The sequence below is a fragment of the Eulemur rufifrons genome, chromosome 29 (assembly GCF_041146395.1).
Source record: "Eulemur rufifrons isolate Redbay chromosome 29, OSU_ERuf_1, whole genome shotgun sequence".
In the NCBI taxonomy this organism is placed as follows: domain Eukaryota; kingdom Metazoa; phylum Chordata; class Mammalia; order Primates; family Lemuridae; genus Eulemur; species Eulemur rufifrons.
The window spans coordinates 10,806,028-10,822,372 of record NC_091011.1 but is presented as its reverse complement, the minus strand read 5'-3'; the positions used below and the strand labels follow the sequence as shown (position 1 = coordinate 10,822,372).

Sequence of the window (16,345 nt, the reverse complement as noted above, 5' to 3'; positions counted from 1 at the left end):
CAATAGAGATTGGATACTCACTATTGATCTATTTTCAAGCTTGCTGATTCTTTCTTCTGCCAAGCAAAATCTATTCCTGAGTCCCTCTAGTGGATTTTTAATTTCAGTTATTATAACTGAGCAATTCTTTTCAACTCCAGAATTTCTATTTGGTTCTTTCTTTATAATTTCTATAATTTCTATAATTTCTCTCTCTCGACATTCTTTATTTGAAGAGGCATTGTTATCATACCTTCTTTTACTTCTTTAAATATGGTTTCTTTCGGAGAAAACCTTCTTCCCCCAGGCTTCCTGCCATGGTTGGGAGTGGGCTGAGCATGCCAGTTCCCTTAACCATGATCCCAACACTTTGACCCTCCCTGTGGCCTTGGACAAGTCACCCCCTCCCCTTGTGCATGAACAAAGGGGCTCCCAGGGTCTTCTTTGGCATTATAATTAGGCGGGCTATGGCCTCTTAAGTGGCATCTGGGGTGCTGCGGTCTGTCCGTGCAAGTCACTGTACGAGAATGTGGTCCCGTCTGAACCTGCCATTTCCTTATTAAGGTGATTTATTCAGTACTTGCTCGGTGCCCATTGAGAGCCACACACAGAAGACGGAACTCTGAAATGCTCAGAGGGAGAAATCAGTGAGTACTTAGTGAATACCTGCAACTGTAACATCACAAGTATGGGAAGCTCTGTGAGCACAGGACGTAAGTGAGGCAGCTCAGCCTCTTTGTGAGGTGGGGCGGGCCTGTTTCCCTTCTTTTACAGTCGGGAAAACTGAGGTTGAGCTGGTAACCAGAGAAACATGGGTATGAATCAGGTCTGTCCCATGCTGGTCTGAAGCCATTCTCCTGTCCCCTTCTCCTGGACTCTCCTGTAGCCCAGCACTGGCTGCCAGGACATGGAAACGGGTGTGTACACACATACATACACACACACACACACACACACACCCCAGGACACATATGCCTGGGCTCTCTCTTGATTATGTGATGAAAGCCAAAGCAGGGGTCAGGTGAGGGACATTTAGGAGCAAGGAGGTCCTGTCGCCTGGAAATGGGATGGCCACGGGGGTGGGGCAGGTCCTGACAGGGGGTATTGCTCAGTGGGAGGGAGGATGTTCTGGTGGGGAAGTGCGTGGCATGAAGGCATGAGGTGGAAGGGGATGGGATATTTTGGTGGGTGATGGGGAAGTCCTGGGGCAAGGGGCTTGTGTGAGACCCTGAGAATATCCAAAGGACTCGTCCCTGCTGCTGGGAACACTAGTCCCTGCAGTGGCCTCAGCCCCAGGCCTCCCAAATCTGAGGGGAGCTTTGACAGGGCAGGGTGGTCCTTACTAGCCCGGAGCACTTTTCTGCAGCCCCTGCAGGCTTTGGAATGGACACCTACGCTTAGAGTCCTTTTCAGGATGTGTCCCAGGTGCCTTCACTCCTGAGTTGGAGCTGGAGTCTCTTTACCATGCCTGATCTGTCCGGGACCTCTCTCCCCACCTCCTAGGGACTTTGGCCCAGGGTGTCACCACCTGCGAGGTGGTAAAGTGAAGAGGTGGACTTGTCCTGTCTCAAGGGACACCTCCCCTTGTGGGAGCCTCCTTTCTTTAGTGACAGGGAGGTCAGGGCTGTGGACTTCGCTGGAAACGTCTAGAGCTCGCAAACTGAACCTTGCTCATAACTCCCCTAGTGTTAGCCCCTTGGCCTCCTGTCCCTTGGGTACCTCCAGTGTGAGCCACTGTGGAATTCACGAGCTGTCCCCTCTCCAGGTGGGTGTCCCCAAGCGGGAGGCTGCAACGAGACGGGCATGCTGGAGAGGCTGCCACTATGCGGGAAGGTCTTCGCCAACATGATGCGCAAGGTGGAAGTCTGGAAGTGGTGCAACCTGTCTGAGTTCATCGTGTGAGTGTCACTGCTGGGCGCTGGGACCTGACCACACCTCTGCCCAAGGCGCTGCCCATGGCCCAAGCACTACGCTGCCCTACCATAGCCCGCCCTGCCCCCACTCTGCCCTTGACACGCTCCCACGGCCCCACCCACCCAGGTCTATGGCCCCGCCCATGCGCTGCCCATACCTCTCCCACCTTCGCCCGTGGCTCTGCCCCCACGTCATTCACGGCCCCGCCCCTGTCCCCAACCACAGCCTAGGGCTCCCCACACCCACAGCCCCTCCCAGCCTCCCAGCCCCCATTCCGCACACTCACACTGGCTGGCAACTGCGCCTCTGCTGTTGCCTTTGTGTTCTCTGTCTGGGATCCTCCCCGTGCTCCCTTCTCCTCTCCATCCAGGTTGGTGCCCTGCCCGGGGAGTGCCCTCCGGGGGTGGGGTGCCCTGCCCTGGGGGAGGGGGTGGTCGGGCTGGGTGGAAAGTGTCGTGTGTGCCCTTCTCACAGCACCAGCCAGGGCTGGGTCTGTCTTCAGCGGTCAGGGGGGCCTGGAGAAACTTGGTCCCGCTGGTGTCCACCAGGTGCGGTTGTGGACAAAGCCTCACCGCCCAAGGAGAGCCTCTTACGCTAGAAGCTTACTGAGCTTTTTATCTCTTTGCAATGTAATCACTTTGCATCAAGCCCAGAGACAGGCTGTCCTCTTATCTCCTTGCGGGCAGCCTGCGGGCAGCACAGCCCTCCGCAGTACCCCATCCCACCCGCGTCCGCTACTGGAGCCGTCCACCACCCCAGCGAGGGCCAGGCACACAGTCAGCGTGGGGAGCTGCTGCTGCACCGAATGGAATGGGATTTCCTAGTCTGCGGGGGATGGGGTGCTGGGGAGTCTGGAGGGGGTTTGGCCAGGCTCCTCCCTGTCCTTAGGGAGCCACCAGGTGGCTTCTGAGAAGGCGGCCTGGACCCAGGTGTGGAGTGGACTCCCGAAGTGGGGGTGAGGTCAGGCGGATGAGGTCATAGCTCCTGCTCTGGCCCCTCTCTGGAACCCGCTGAAGCTGGGTGAAGAGATTAAACAGAGACGTCCAACCCTGGCTGGGAGGACAGGAGCGAGGCAACCGGGAGGGGGTTTGGGAGTCAGAGAGTGGGCCCGTGGGAGGCACTGGGCACCACTGGTGAAGCCAGACCCCACGGCTGAAAGGGGAGCTTGGGCGGCTGGATCCGTCCCACAGAGGCCTCCCAACACCCAGGCGACGGCACCAGGTACGTGCAGAGCTGTCTGAGAAGCAGGGAGGTGTCTGGAGTCCTCCTCCACCCTAGCAGGACAGTGGCGATGTGTTCTTGGAGCCCGCGAGACCAGGGCTGCTGGGCCTCCCCATGCAGCTGAGGGTGTGGCACTGTCCCCCAGAGAGGGAGGCAGGAGAAAGCAGCTGACACTCACCCTTTTTCCACTGACCAGCGAGCCCTTCCTGAGGAGTGAGACCATTTCCAAGAGGAAAGATCTAGAGACAGTGATCTGCCCAGAAGCTCTGGGAACAAGGCCTTCCCCAGGTCTGAGAGTTCCACCAGCTCTCGTCCCCACTCCTAGTCATGAACCCCCAGAAGGGTCCCGACATCTATAAAAGGCTATGACCCCCAAGACACAGACTAGAGAGATGGAACCAAGCGGCCTGGAGGGCGTGCGACAAGAAGAAAATTCCAGATGTCACTATTGGTATCTTCAGAGGGGCATACTGCTGCCTGTCATGTGATAAGAAGGAAAGCGCTCCAAGGACAAAGAAAGAGCCCTGGAATTGAGAACGTGACAGAAAGGAAGAATGGAATGGAAAGAGTGAAGGGTAGACGTTGACAAAATCTCCCAGGAACAGGAAAGAGAAGACAATTAGAAGGTCAGAGGTCAGTCCAGCTCTAACACCCAGATAGGAGGAGTTCTAGAAAGAGAGAACAGGGGGTGGGGGGATTCAGGACCCTTCCCTGGCCCAAGGGCAGGAGTTCACGGCCTGCCAGGGCTCACCCCATCCTGGCACGAGGGATGAAAATGTCCCATATGGATGGTGGAATGTCAGAGCTGTAGAAACAAAGGAAAACTTCTACGTGTGTTCAGAGAGAGGGAAAAAGGGCCCCACACTGAGATGAGGGGTCAGCAGGACTTCAGGCTGCCATGGGAAAGCTCTGGAAACCAGAGGACAGCTGGACGTGAGGACTTGAGAATTCTGAAGGACTGTGATTTCTCAGCTAGAACGCTGTTGGTGCCAATCTATCCACCAAATGGGGAGAAATGAAAACACTGTCAGACGGTGATGCATTCAACATCTTATTCCCACGTGCCTTTCCTAGGAAGCTCACCAAGGCCGTGTGAGGACACGACAAAGGAAGATGTGAGGTTTGGGGAGCAGATCCAAGGCAGGAGGGAAGCCCTGGGCAGGGGCAGGGGGTGTCCCAGGGTAGCAGTGTGCATGGGATGGAGGCAGCCTGGGCCCCCTGGACGGCACCTGATGCTTATCCGACAAGGTCGCTGCTCTCTGTCCATACCCTGCAGCCCAGCTGGGCTGAAAATGGAGGATAGCCCTCCCCGCATGTTCTGCTTTGGCTCCCACTGGAGTGAGTGGGCCTTGGTGAGCTCAGAGGGGAGGTGGCTTCTTCCCCCTGAATGTGACTGTTCCACATGACAGCCCCACCAGGAACCTTGACTGGGAAGACCCTATTCCCCAGACTCGCCTGTGGCCTTCTAGGGGGGGTCCCGTTGCCCCTTAGGGGCAGCCAAAGCATGTCCTCTCCTGGAAGCCTCCCTCCAACAGCCCCAGTTGGCTCCTCCTGTATCCAGTTAAGGGGGTGGTTGCTATGGGGCTTCCCAGTGCAACACTATTGCCTGGGAACACAAACTCAGGTGCTGAAACTTCAAGCCAGGCACCAATGAGCACAGGTGGGTTGGGGGGATGAGGGAGTCTGGGGGGTTTGTCCAGCTTCCAGCCTATGTGCCCTTCCCTGGGTTGTGGGTACATATTTAGGGAGGGTGCTCTGGGGAGCCAGATTGAAAGTGGGGGAGTGGGGAGACCCCAGATGACCCAGGGTTGTCTCAACCATAATCGGTTTCCAGTTTTCTAGAGAAGCACCGGGGTGGGCATCTGTGCATGTGGCTCCCGTGAGTCAATCCACAGAGATGGGTGCTGTGCTCGGCGCTGCCCGGGGCCTAGCTGCCGCGGTGGGCTTGCTCCAGTACCCACCCTGTGCCAGGCACTTGTTGGAGCATGTGGATGTCAACTCATTTGGCCCTCTCAAGCACCTGACTGGGTAAATGCTATGAACCTCATTTGCAGATGAGGAAACTGAGGCTCAGGGAAGGATAAGTAACATGCCCCAAACCACAAAAATAGTGGCTGAGCTGGGGCTGGAGGAACCCTGCCATGTTGGCTCTGCAACCTGAGCCCAAAGCCACTGTCCATGCTGTCTTCTGGGTTTACCCCTGTCCCCGGCTCCCCCATGCCACCCAGCCCTGGCTGAGATTGGGGTTTGGGAACAGCAGGGGCGTTCAGCCCTGCTCGCCTTCTCTTGGGGCAGCTGTGAGGCTGCACACTGCTCTCCTCGCCCTGTAGGCTTGCGACACACAGTGGATCTCCCCCGGGGTCTGGCTGGCTCCTCTCAGCCCTGGGGATGGTTGTTGTGGGTGGCATTCCTGGGTAGCAGTTCAGTGGAAAGGCTTTGGAGGCACGGGGGTTTCAGCACGTGGTTCTCATCACACACCGAGATGCTGGGGACTTCTGAAGGCAAAGTCTGTTGCAGGCTGTGGTTAGATGGCTCCCCAGCTCCCAGAGCAGCTGGCTGGGGTTTGGGTGGGCAGCAGGCTGCTGGGTCTGGGGCCCTGTGGGAGAAGCAGGTCTAGGGAGATCAGGGTTTGCCCATGGACCTGTCTGTTTAGGTGCCCCCAGTGCTGGGTGTGTCCCAGGGGCTGCGTCATGGCAGGGGCCTGGGAGAGCCCACGGCTCTGTACTCAGATTTGAGGCCATTCTTTTTGCTCCTCTGGCTATTCCTTGCCAAGGTTACCTGGAAGGGAACAGATGTGTGTCTGACGTGCATTCCAGAGTTGGTGCTGAGAGTCAGCCTGGGCTGGGTGACTGTGCCTGGGCTGCCCAGACCCTGCCCAGGAGGGGGTCACCAGGAGGGCCCTGGGTTGAGTGGATCTTTCTGATGCTTTGGGAAATCCAGACCTAGGTGGTGTTCGTGCAGGAAGTGCCTTACAGGAAGTGGCTCCTTCCTGTTGAGGGGCCATATCAGTGGCTCCCTCTTGGGACAGCACAGGAAGAAGAAGGCAGACCACTTGTCTGTTCCCATGAGGAAGCTGAGGCAGGACCCCTTGTCCTCCTGCATCTGTCCTCATGCAGCACAGGGCATGGGAAAGCACTGGGCAGGGATCCATCAGTTTCCTCCAGAACATCTCGGATGGGTGGCTGCCAGCTTAGGCCTTGCAAACCCCAACAACAGGCAGGGCACCACCTCTGGAGGCTTCCTGTCGCATCCTGGGCCAGGTGGTTGTTGGGATGTCCTTCTTTATGTTGGGCTGAACTCTGGGTCCCAGTAGCTGTAACCCTTGGCCAGCTGCAGGGACTGTCCAGAGCCTGCCTGCTGGGTGGACTTGGAGCATGATGGATGGTTTGCTGAGTGCCCGTGTCCTTCCAGATGGGGCTGAGGAAGGTAACTTCTGAGCAGGAGTTGGAGAGGTGGGGGCAGGGCTCACAAGTCTGACCCCCCTTGGCCACCACCTGGCACATGAGGGCAGGTTGATTTGATTGGAAAGTGGCTGGACTCTGGCCTTAGGAGACCCTCTTCTGGGGCCCTTAGAGTGTCCCTAGATGATGAAGGCCTTGCAGGTCCAAGTGGCCATGAGCCATGCGTGCACCCCTAGACCCTGGGGAAGCTTGGCTTGGTGTGTGCTCTGCGTAGACCTGGGAAGTGCTGGAGATCTGGGGGGCTGGGCTGAGATCCTGGATCCTGGGAGTTCATGGCTTCAAAGGGAGCAAGTCACAGTCATTGATGATGGAAATGTGGGCAGGAGACACAGGGAGAGGGTCACAGGTATAGATGACCCCATGATTGGGAAGTGGCTTTTCCAAGGCTGTGCTGAGAGTGGGTGATCAAGTGAGACTGGACCCAAACCACCCCCACCTGTCCTCCTGGCTCCAGGGCTAGGGTGGTCATGAGGAGGGGATGGGGAGAGCCTGCTTGTCATCCCCTCTGCCTTTGCAGGTACTACGCGAGTTTCACCAACTGCACCGAGGTGGAGGCCAACATCGTAGGCTGCTTCTGGCCCAACCCCCTGGCGCAGGGCTTCATCACTGGCATCCACAGGCAGTTCTTCTACAACTGCACCTTGAACAGGGTCCGCTGGCAGGACCCCCCTGATGAGATTCTCATCCCGCTGATTGTTGTGCCCATCCTGCTGACTGTCGCCATGACAGGCCTGGTGGCGTGGCGCAGCAAACACACTGACACACTGCTGTGAGGGCCCCGGCAAGATGGGGAGGGCCACTCCTGGCAAGCTGGGAGAAAGTTCCCCGGGGCTGGGAGAGCTGGTGAATGCTGCTACCATCCGGCCATTGTGGCCACACCCCACCCAGTCATTGACAGACCCTTCCCTGTGCAGGCTGACCTGGTCCCTGGTGGCTGGCCTACCCCTGGCTGGGACCCAGGCCGTCTACCCAAGGTCTTCACTTGTTCCTGGGCCAGGAGAAGAATATGTGCCAAGGCCAGAGCTTGTGTGGTGGGCACAGAAATCATCTGCTGCTGCATGCTGTGCTCCCTCAGGCTGGGCTGGGGCCTCTGCCCTGGGGTTTCTGGGCCATGTCTTAGCAGAGTCCTGCCAGGCCCTGCCCCCATCTCCCACCCCTGCCTGCATCCCAGCAGAAAGGGCCGGTGAGGGCATGTGGAAGATGTTCTGTGCTGTGGAACCCCTGAGCCCTCCTAGTGGGAAGACAGGGCCCATCCCACGGCTGGGAAGGCTGGGAGATGGAGGGCCAGGCCGGGGCTCTTGGGAGCCATGCACGGCCTGTCTGTTCCATCAGTATTCTGTGACCACTGTGGGTTGTGTCCATGACCAGGGCCTGGGATGGGTGGGTCAGAGCCCCTCAGCGGGGCCTGCCATGCAGATGGGGCCAGGGCCTCCTTCCTAACGCACCTGCCCTGTGAGTGAATGTGTCCCCTGAGCTCATGTCCTTTGTCTGCTGTCATCTGTGCTTTCTCTGAGTAAAGATTCACCCTACTTCTGGAATCTCCTGTTTTATTTCATGGCATCCAGAGAGATGGTGCGTCTTTGGGAACTGACAAATCTCCTGTAGCTATTTTACAGATAGGGAGTGACTGAGGTCCCAGAATCCCAGATTGTCAGTGCTCAGAAAGCTATAAAGGGCGAATGGATTGAGCTTCAAGTCAGTGACAAGTTAAAGAAAAGAAAAGAATATAACAGGGGAGCGGGCAGACGGGAGGAAGGACTTGCCTATCCCGCTTGTAGCCTCCCTGGGCACTTCCCACTCTGGACCCTGTGATTGTGAGGATGAAGGGGAGGATTTCTCTCTCTGAGGCTGCCTTGGGCATGCCAGGCCCCCACCCAGTGGGTTTTCTGGGGAAGAGGGGAGGCTCTGGTCGGGCGTGGCCGGGGGCAGGTGCTGGAGGCCGTGGAGCAGTGGGGTGGAGGGGCTTCATCTCCAGGCTTCTGGCCAGGCTCTTGGCCATGTTCCAGTTCCACAGACCTGCATCTTTTGGATGTGGGCTGTTGGCTCCAGAGTCCCTCGCTGTGAGTGGAGGCAGGAAAGGCTCTGGCAGTTCCTGAGCCATTAGTGGCCCGACTCCCCCGCAGTGCCCAGGCAGGCAGGTTCTGGCATTGTGGACACAGGGACCGCCCTGCGGGGCATGAGGTCCTCTTCCTGGGGTGAGCTCCTTGACCTCTGCCCAGCACAGCTTCTGGCCTTGGGTGGCCCAGTATCCCCATGAACTCTGCAAGGTCCCTGGGTGCAGGAGCCCCATGGGGGTGAGGGCCCTGTGAGGATGGGGTCCCTGGGAGTCATGGGTGAAATCCCTATGAGGGTGAGAGTTCTTGGGGGAAGGGGGCAGGGGTTCCCAAGTGATGGGGGTTCTGGGGGCAGTGGGGGTCCAATGAGGGGCATTCCCAGAGTATGGGGGTCCCAGGGGCAGGGCTTCTCAGGCACCATTTCCAGCCAAGGTCAAGTGTCAGGCTCTAATCCAGACAAATGCTGCTCACACTGAGCATGTTTTGGAGGCATCTTGGATTTTCCTGCAATGCAAACCCCACACCTGGCAGGAGCCGGGAGCTCCCTTCATCATGGACAGGGGTGGTGGTGTGGCCGCACTGCTGTGAGCACAGGTCCCAGAGCCGGCTGGGGACCCAGGCAGCCTGTGCCCGACACCCTGCAGTCTCACAAGGCAGGAAGGGGAAGAAACGTTTACTGAGCACCGATCACGTGCAAGAGACGTAGCTATCCAGGGAGTAAGAGGAATACCTACCTGTGTTCCTCTTTGAACCTTTTTTCCACATTTTCACTTATTCACGTGTTTTCTCCAGGGTACGAAGGGTCCAGGGTGCCAGGCCCGCACAGGGAATGTGCATAGGTGTGTGTATGTGTGTGTGTGTATCAGAGGCAGGGACAAAGCGTGTATTCTAGGAGCTTCCTTATCTAAAAATATCTTAAATTCATCAGTTCTTCCCAGTTTACACAATCATTATTATTTTGCAGATGTGGAATTTGAAGCTCAGAAATGTGAGGGATTTGTGCCGATGAGTGCTCTATTCTATTTTCCCTGCCTGCTGCCCCTCTGACTGCAGCCCTGAGAGGTGACAGCAACAGCCTCGAGAGCCCTCTGGACCCCTGACCTGCAGGAAGCAGAGTGGGCTCCCCCTGGCCAGAGCTGGGCCTGCCCTGACCGCTGCAAGTTTCTGGCACGCAGGAGGCTGCCAGGGGCCCCTGAGGGGTGACCGGCCCGAGCTCTCAGTCTAGCACAGCCGCTGTGCCCTGGGCAGGGGGGGGGGGGGCAGGGGGTTGTGTTGGAGCAACAGCCACAGACCTGTCCATGGCACAGTGACAGCCCTACCTCATGGGGTGTGTGTGTGGGGGGGACTCATCCATGATTCTGCTCTGTGGGCAGAACCAACTGTGGCCCTCAGGTCCCCCTCCCTGGGCACACCTAGCAGACCCTGCCTGCTCCCGCCCTTGGGGAGGGAATGGAGCCTTAGCTCTGAAAGGCCCTTGGGGTGGCGTGGGTGGGGGTGGGTCTGGAAGCATGGCATGGCTGGATTTGGGAAGGTGGGGGGGTGGTTTGGGGATGAAGGTCTCTGCAAACGTGCGTTATTTAAGTCACCCTCGGCTTCTCCCATGACACCTCTGCATAGCTTCCCCCTTCCAGCCTCATTTCAATTGCAGAACCGTTCTGCGCCCAGACACCCTGCGAGGCTCTGGGGGGCAGTGGGAGGGGAGCCACTGTTTCTGCAGGAGCAGAGTCTCTGGAGGGAAGGGGAGAGGTTTTTGTATGTCCACACCAAAGCATAACACAGAACTAATCAGTCGCTGCTTCTGCACAGTGGCCTCAGAAGAGGCTCCTCTGTGGGTGTCGAGGGAATGTGAGCCTTCCTTTCGGAACCAGACCTGGGCCAACGTGGGGCTGGCACCGAAGGCGGCTATCAGAGGCTAGCAATGCTTATCCTTGGCAGAGGCTGTCCCAGAGGAGGCCAAGGGCCCTGCTGCTGAGGTCACTGCAGTGGCAGATGCTGACCTCGTCCATTGGAGGCTGGGCTGACGGGAGCAGCTTGTGACCTTCATTCCCTGAAATTGCCCGCGTGCCCTCTGTGAGCCAATTCTCACCATTGAGGAGGTGACTCGTCAGGATTGGCAGAAGTCACGTTGCCAAGAGGGGAGACCTCTAGAACACAGACCTGGATCTCTGCCAAGCCCTGGTAATTACTGATGGCACATGGGGCACTCCAGGGGGACAATGAGTAGCATGGGGCCGAGCGGCTGCATTGTGAATCCCAGGACTCTGACCGCCATCTGGAGTGGCCATGCGAAATTGCAAAGGAAATTCCTGCACCGGTCTGGCCTGGCTCTGAGGGCCAGGGCTCAGCGTGCTCCAAAACAGGCCTCAAGCCCACGATGAGGCTCTGTCCGGGCACGTGGTTAGTGACATTCACACAGGGTGTTTATCACATCCCTGCTTGTCATGGGGAGGTGCTTATTATTAAATACATTTTGAATTTTTCAATTGATGGGATTTTATGCAGTTTTATGACCCCAGTGCGTTAGAAGGACTTTAGGAGACCCCAGGATTTCTTCCAGTATATGTGAAGTGAAAAAGTAGAATATAAAACAATATAGAGGATCCACTTCTGAAATGATGTGAGAAACTTTGTGAACTAAATAACTACAATGGTGCAGATCATAGAAAAACAACACAAAACCATTAAAAGTCTCTGGAAATTGTCTTAAGGCCATAGGGAAAATAAAGAAACATTTATTAAAGAAAATGTGTCAAATCTGGGTAAGAGCAGACAGTGTCTGTAGCACTTGAGCTGTGGCTGGTTCGTGGCTCCCTGCCCCAGCTCAGAGTCCCAGAAGACAGGGCTCCCTCTTCCCAGCTCCAACCAGGACATCTTGCCATGGTGTCCCCTGGGAGGATCAGGCTGCCAGCACTGCCCATGCCCCGGCCCCAGCTCTGTGGTGCAGGGCTGACCTCCGGGCAGGAATGAGGTGTGGGCTTTCGACAGATCCTTGAGAGCCAGGCGCTGGGCGGCTCCCGGCCCTCTCAACACCCGCCTGGGACAGCAGGATGTCACTACACAGGGCACACCCACCCTGTGGGTCGGTCAGAGAAGTTTCCAAAAAAAGTGAGAGCCGACGGATAAGAGGAGTGGACCAGACGGTCGGGGGCTGGATCTGCCCGAAGGGTGCTGAGGAGCGAAGTGGGCTGGCCAGAGGCCACTGGGTCAGCCCATTTCACAGAAAGTAATGGGAGGTCATGGAAGGGTTGTGTTCAGGGTGTGGGTCGCATGACAGGACCTGCACTTGGGCAGAGGTGAGGGATCTGGAGGGGTCTTGGGCAGGAGAAGCAGCCCTGCCTCGCTCCAGGGATGGGGGCAGTGGAGGGGACCTGGGGGCATCTCTCCAACACCAGCTTCCTCTTGGGGGACATAGGAGGACAGAGAAAGACAACCCACAGGGGACATAGGGTGCAGGCCTAACAGCAGCTCTGGGTGCCTCATCCCCTCCCCCCACAGGCATCTGCTTCCTTGTGTCTGCCATCAGGTGCTCAGGGGCCTCGTGGCTGGCTGTGCCAACCTCCGCCTCTCCCAGGGTGGCTTCTGCTCTATCAACTGTTGATGCAGCATGACCTCTCTCACCGCACAGGAGGATGTTCCGTCCTGGCCCCCGGCTGCCAGGGCTGTGAGCTCTGGGCCCACTTCTGTTCACGCAGAGGCTGGAAAGCATTTCAAGGTACTGACTTTTTTTTTTTGAGACAGAGTCTTGCTCTGTCACCCTGGGTGGAGTGCAGTGACATAATCACTGCTCACTGCAACCTCACACTTCTGGGCTCAAGTGATCCTCTTGTCTCAGCCTCCTGAGTAGCTGGGACTACAGGTGCACCACCATGCCCGGCTAATTTTTTCTGTTTTTAGTGCAGACGGGGTCTCACTCTTGCTCAGGCTGGTCTCGAACTCCTGAACTCAAGCGATCCTCCCGCCTCCTGTCTCCTGGAGTGCTAGGATCACAGGCCTGAGCCACCACGCCTAGCCCAAGGCACCGTTTTAAGACAATGGCAGCCCCTTTCCTAGAAGTTCAGCGGGCCTCTCCTTGGTGCCTTTGCTCAGACTGGCCTGGGCTCGTGTGTCCCAATCTTCGAGGCCAGGCAGCCTGTGACACGTGTGTCGAGCTTTGCTCAGTGCACAGCGGAGCTGCCATCCCAGGAACAGACAAGCCCTGGTACTGGGTAGCAAAAGTGGGGGGCTGAATATTTACAGCCTGCTTAGGGGTAACTGAAGAGAAAAAGGGACACAAGACCACAGGAATATGGGGCTCTGCGGCTGTTATTCACCAGAAAACCAGCTGACGGCCCGGGAGGCACCCACCACTCCTGGTGGCGATTACCAAGGAAGCAAGGTTGAGGAGAGGGCTGGGTGAAAAGGACTTCCTGTTCTTTTTTTTAAAAAAAATCAAATTTGGTTAAAATTGGACCCTTCAACCTGAAATACAGCTGAAGTGCACCTGGCGCGTCAGCCAGGTGGGTGAGGACAGGCTACTGGGGAGAAGAACACCCCCCGAGGGGTTCCAGCCTTAGCCGAGGACCTGGCCAGGACGACGGAAGAGACGACTGAAGAAGGCAGCCTTAGGGTCTCTGACACACGGGTGCCAAGCACACCCGCTGGCCGCATGCGGACGCCCACCCGGGCCTGAGCCTCCCGAAGCGAGCTGCTGTGGGCGACCACCCCGGCGCCTCCTGGCGCTGAGGGGCCGCAGGAAGATCTCCCCCCTCCACTCTGCACCCCCAGTTTCCTCAGTTGTACGGTGTGTTGCTGAGGGGGCCTCAGTGTGTCCCAGACCCTGCCGTTCATGCTGTCCTCTTGCTGGGAGACAGCCTCCTTCTGTCTGGAACCCTCCATGGCTGCTTTGTCTGCGAGCTTTCCCACAAGCCATATTCAGTGGGGTTTGGGGCCCCGGGGGTCATGAACACAGAAATGAGCCAGCAGGCTGGTCGCGGACACCTGGGAGATGGTGGTGCTTGGCCACTCTTGGGTGTTCTAGCTTTGTTTTTCTCTGCCCTTGGCTGTGACAGGGCACCGAGCTCAGAATCGAAGGCGGGAGGAGGGGCTGGGCCCTTTGTCCCCACCTCAACCAGAGGTAGCGACCTTCCTTTCGCAGACCGACGTGAGTGTGCACCCTGACTATGGCACCGCCAGCCCAGGATGTTCCTTTGGGTCTCCTCAGCGAGTTAAAACACGTCTCCACTCCAGTGTATTTCCACTACAATGTCTGAGCGCCACCAAGAGCCAGGCGCTGCTAGGAGCTTGCGTTCGTCTGTAAACTTGCACTCACTCAGGCTCCTCGCTTTGGGGACTGTGTTGGGTTGAGCTCTGTGTCCACTGATCCTCTGTCGGTCCTTGCACTCCACCCACCAACCCCTTCCGTGGATTTGCCTCAAATTGAACATTAGTAAATGTTGAATGGATCCAGCTGGAGAGAAAGACGTTCCTTTGGCGTGTCTGTGTTCCGCATGTTTTGTTTCTAAGCATTTCAGCTCAGAAGGCTGTGAAAGGGACTCTGTTCCACAGCTGCAGCAAGCGCCGTGGGGAATGGTCGGGGCTGGACACAACAATCATGTCATTGCTCTCACAGTGCAGGCAGGCACGGCGCTCACAGCACGGTGCAGTCGCGGAAACCTTTGTTACAGGGACTTGCTGGACTGTAGGAACACTGTCTGAATTTTACCACTGGAGGACTGAGTTCTCAATTCAGGGACCAGCAACAAATAGATATTGGGTATGATCAAAAAGACATCTGGGAAACAGACATTCTTTTGGTTACCTAGCACCAATTAGACAAGCACCTGGCACTGTGCGGGGGAGAGGTCCATAAACACACCCTGTTTGCTCTCGTGGGCTCCCTGTCCTGGAGCCATAGAGGTGAGTCTTGGGCACAGACACCCCTCCTTGTGGAGGGCAGGAGGCCAGTTCCTCGGAGAGGTGGGTGGGGAGGGGCTGCGGGGAGGGCTGGATCAGGCCACAGAGGAATGGTGTTTCAGGCCACTCCTGGGATGACTGACAGGACCGGATATGCAGAGAAGCAGTGGCAGATAACATCGGAGCTTCAAAGGATACAGGGCAGGAGTTGCTGGAGGCAGGAGGAGAAACTGGCCAGTTCATAATCCTTATGGGAGATTGGAACAGAGATCGCTTTCAGACATTAAGAGATAAAGTCAGCACACACACAGAAGTAGGGATATACAGGTTTTGAATAGCAAGCTTGATATTATATATGTCTAATACTTATCATCTATCTCTCTATACATTTATCTATTTTCTCCAAAGAGAAATATTCATTCTTTTTGAATATCATGAGCAATTGACAGAAATTGAAGTGATATTGGCCACATTCTTGGACTAAAGGCAAAAGAAAAAAATCTTTTCCCTTGGAAATTACAAAAACCCTTCTGTATAATCTTGGAATCAAGAGGAAATAAAAACAGAAATCACAAACTATTTACAAATCAATAACAATAAAAGCACCAGCCATACACCACCATACATGAGACACGTTTAAACACACACAGCAGGGGTCAGTATGCACAGTGTCTAGCACCAGCACGACCAGAGCGAGGGCACTGGCCAGTCAGTGGGGAGACAGACAAACCCATTAACCAGCTGCCAACCACAGTGGGTTAAACAAAGCAAATGCTAGGGAATGTCGACTAGGGAGAACTCCCATAAACCCTCTGTGGCTATACCCATGTAGAACTTCACGTGCATCTTTCAGAGAACAGGAAGGATTGAAATAAAATTCACCAAGAACTCAACTCAATGGGCTAGTGAAAAAGAGCACCCACCCAAAGAATAAAAGAAATAAGTAATGATGAAAACAAAAATATTGAAATGGAAAATAAAGAGAAGATTTGATCAGTAAAATAATAAGTTTATTTTTAAAGACAAAGGATGAGGTAGACAACCTGAACAGAATAATAACAATAGAAGATATTGGAAAGTTACTCAAATATTTAGAATATGACGACAGGCTCTATGGGTTTATGAGAGGGCTCCACCATCTATCCCTATGTTATATATACATTGTTTCAGATCATAAACAAAGACGGGAAGTTCCCCCAGATAATTCAACAAGGCCAGCTCACCTTGACCCATTAGAGCTTATTCTGTGGAAGGTGACAGCCCGAGTGTGTAACAGGAAGAAGGCTGGGCAGTGACTCAAAGGTGTCACCAAGGAAAGCAGTGGACTCCAGCCAGCCCAAATGCTGCACCTAAAGCATTTTGTCTACATCCAGGTGTGAAGAAAGGACCATGGATGGTGAAGGGAAAACACATTTTCTTCTTAGGATTCCACCTTTTTTATCCAGGAAGGCCAGCTTTTCCCAGGGCCTCTGTCTATGCATCTTGGCAGACTTGTGTCACATGACCACTTCTAGCTGCAAGAGAGGCTGGGAATAAGGTCTTCTGCTGCTCATCGCCTAACATAGGAGCCATGAGATAAAGCAGTTGGGATAGGTTCTAGGTGAGCCAGCCCACATTTGCCACACTGAGCAGAACAAGATGGGAGCGCAAGTGGGCACTTCCTTAACCTGGAAAAAGGAAGCCTCCAGCAGTGTGTATCACATGTATTTCTCAATGGCGAAACAGTAGAAGCATCCTCTCAAAGTCAGGAATGAATTGAAGATGTAACACACTGTTGACACTCAGTGTTACAGAAGGTGGCCTCGTCAGTGTAGTAAGACTCAA

General features: G+C 55.7%; 1 protein-coding gene across 1 annotated transcript; it reads left to right on the top strand.

Moving 5' to 3' along the window:
* The first annotated feature begins 790 nt into the window (after window positions 1–790).
* Window positions 791–7,348, top strand: RAMP3 (receptor activity modifying protein 3). Its single transcript, XM_069461632.1, has 3 exons — window positions 791–794; window positions 1,745–1,877; window positions 7,093–7,348. Exons 1-3 carry the CDS (start codon window positions 791–793, stop codon window positions 7,346–7,348), a joined length of 393 nt encoding a protein of 130 aa, XP_069317733.1.
* Window positions 7,349–16,345: the final 8,997 nt, after the last annotated feature.

Bases quoted from the DNA above. Each gene is read 5' to 3' on its own strand.
- RAMP3 (XM_069461632.1), top strand. The intron at 1,878-7,092 runs GTGAGTGTCACT...CTGCCTTTGCAG, and splicing joins AACCTGTCTGAGTTCATCGT to GTACTACGCGAGTTTCACCA.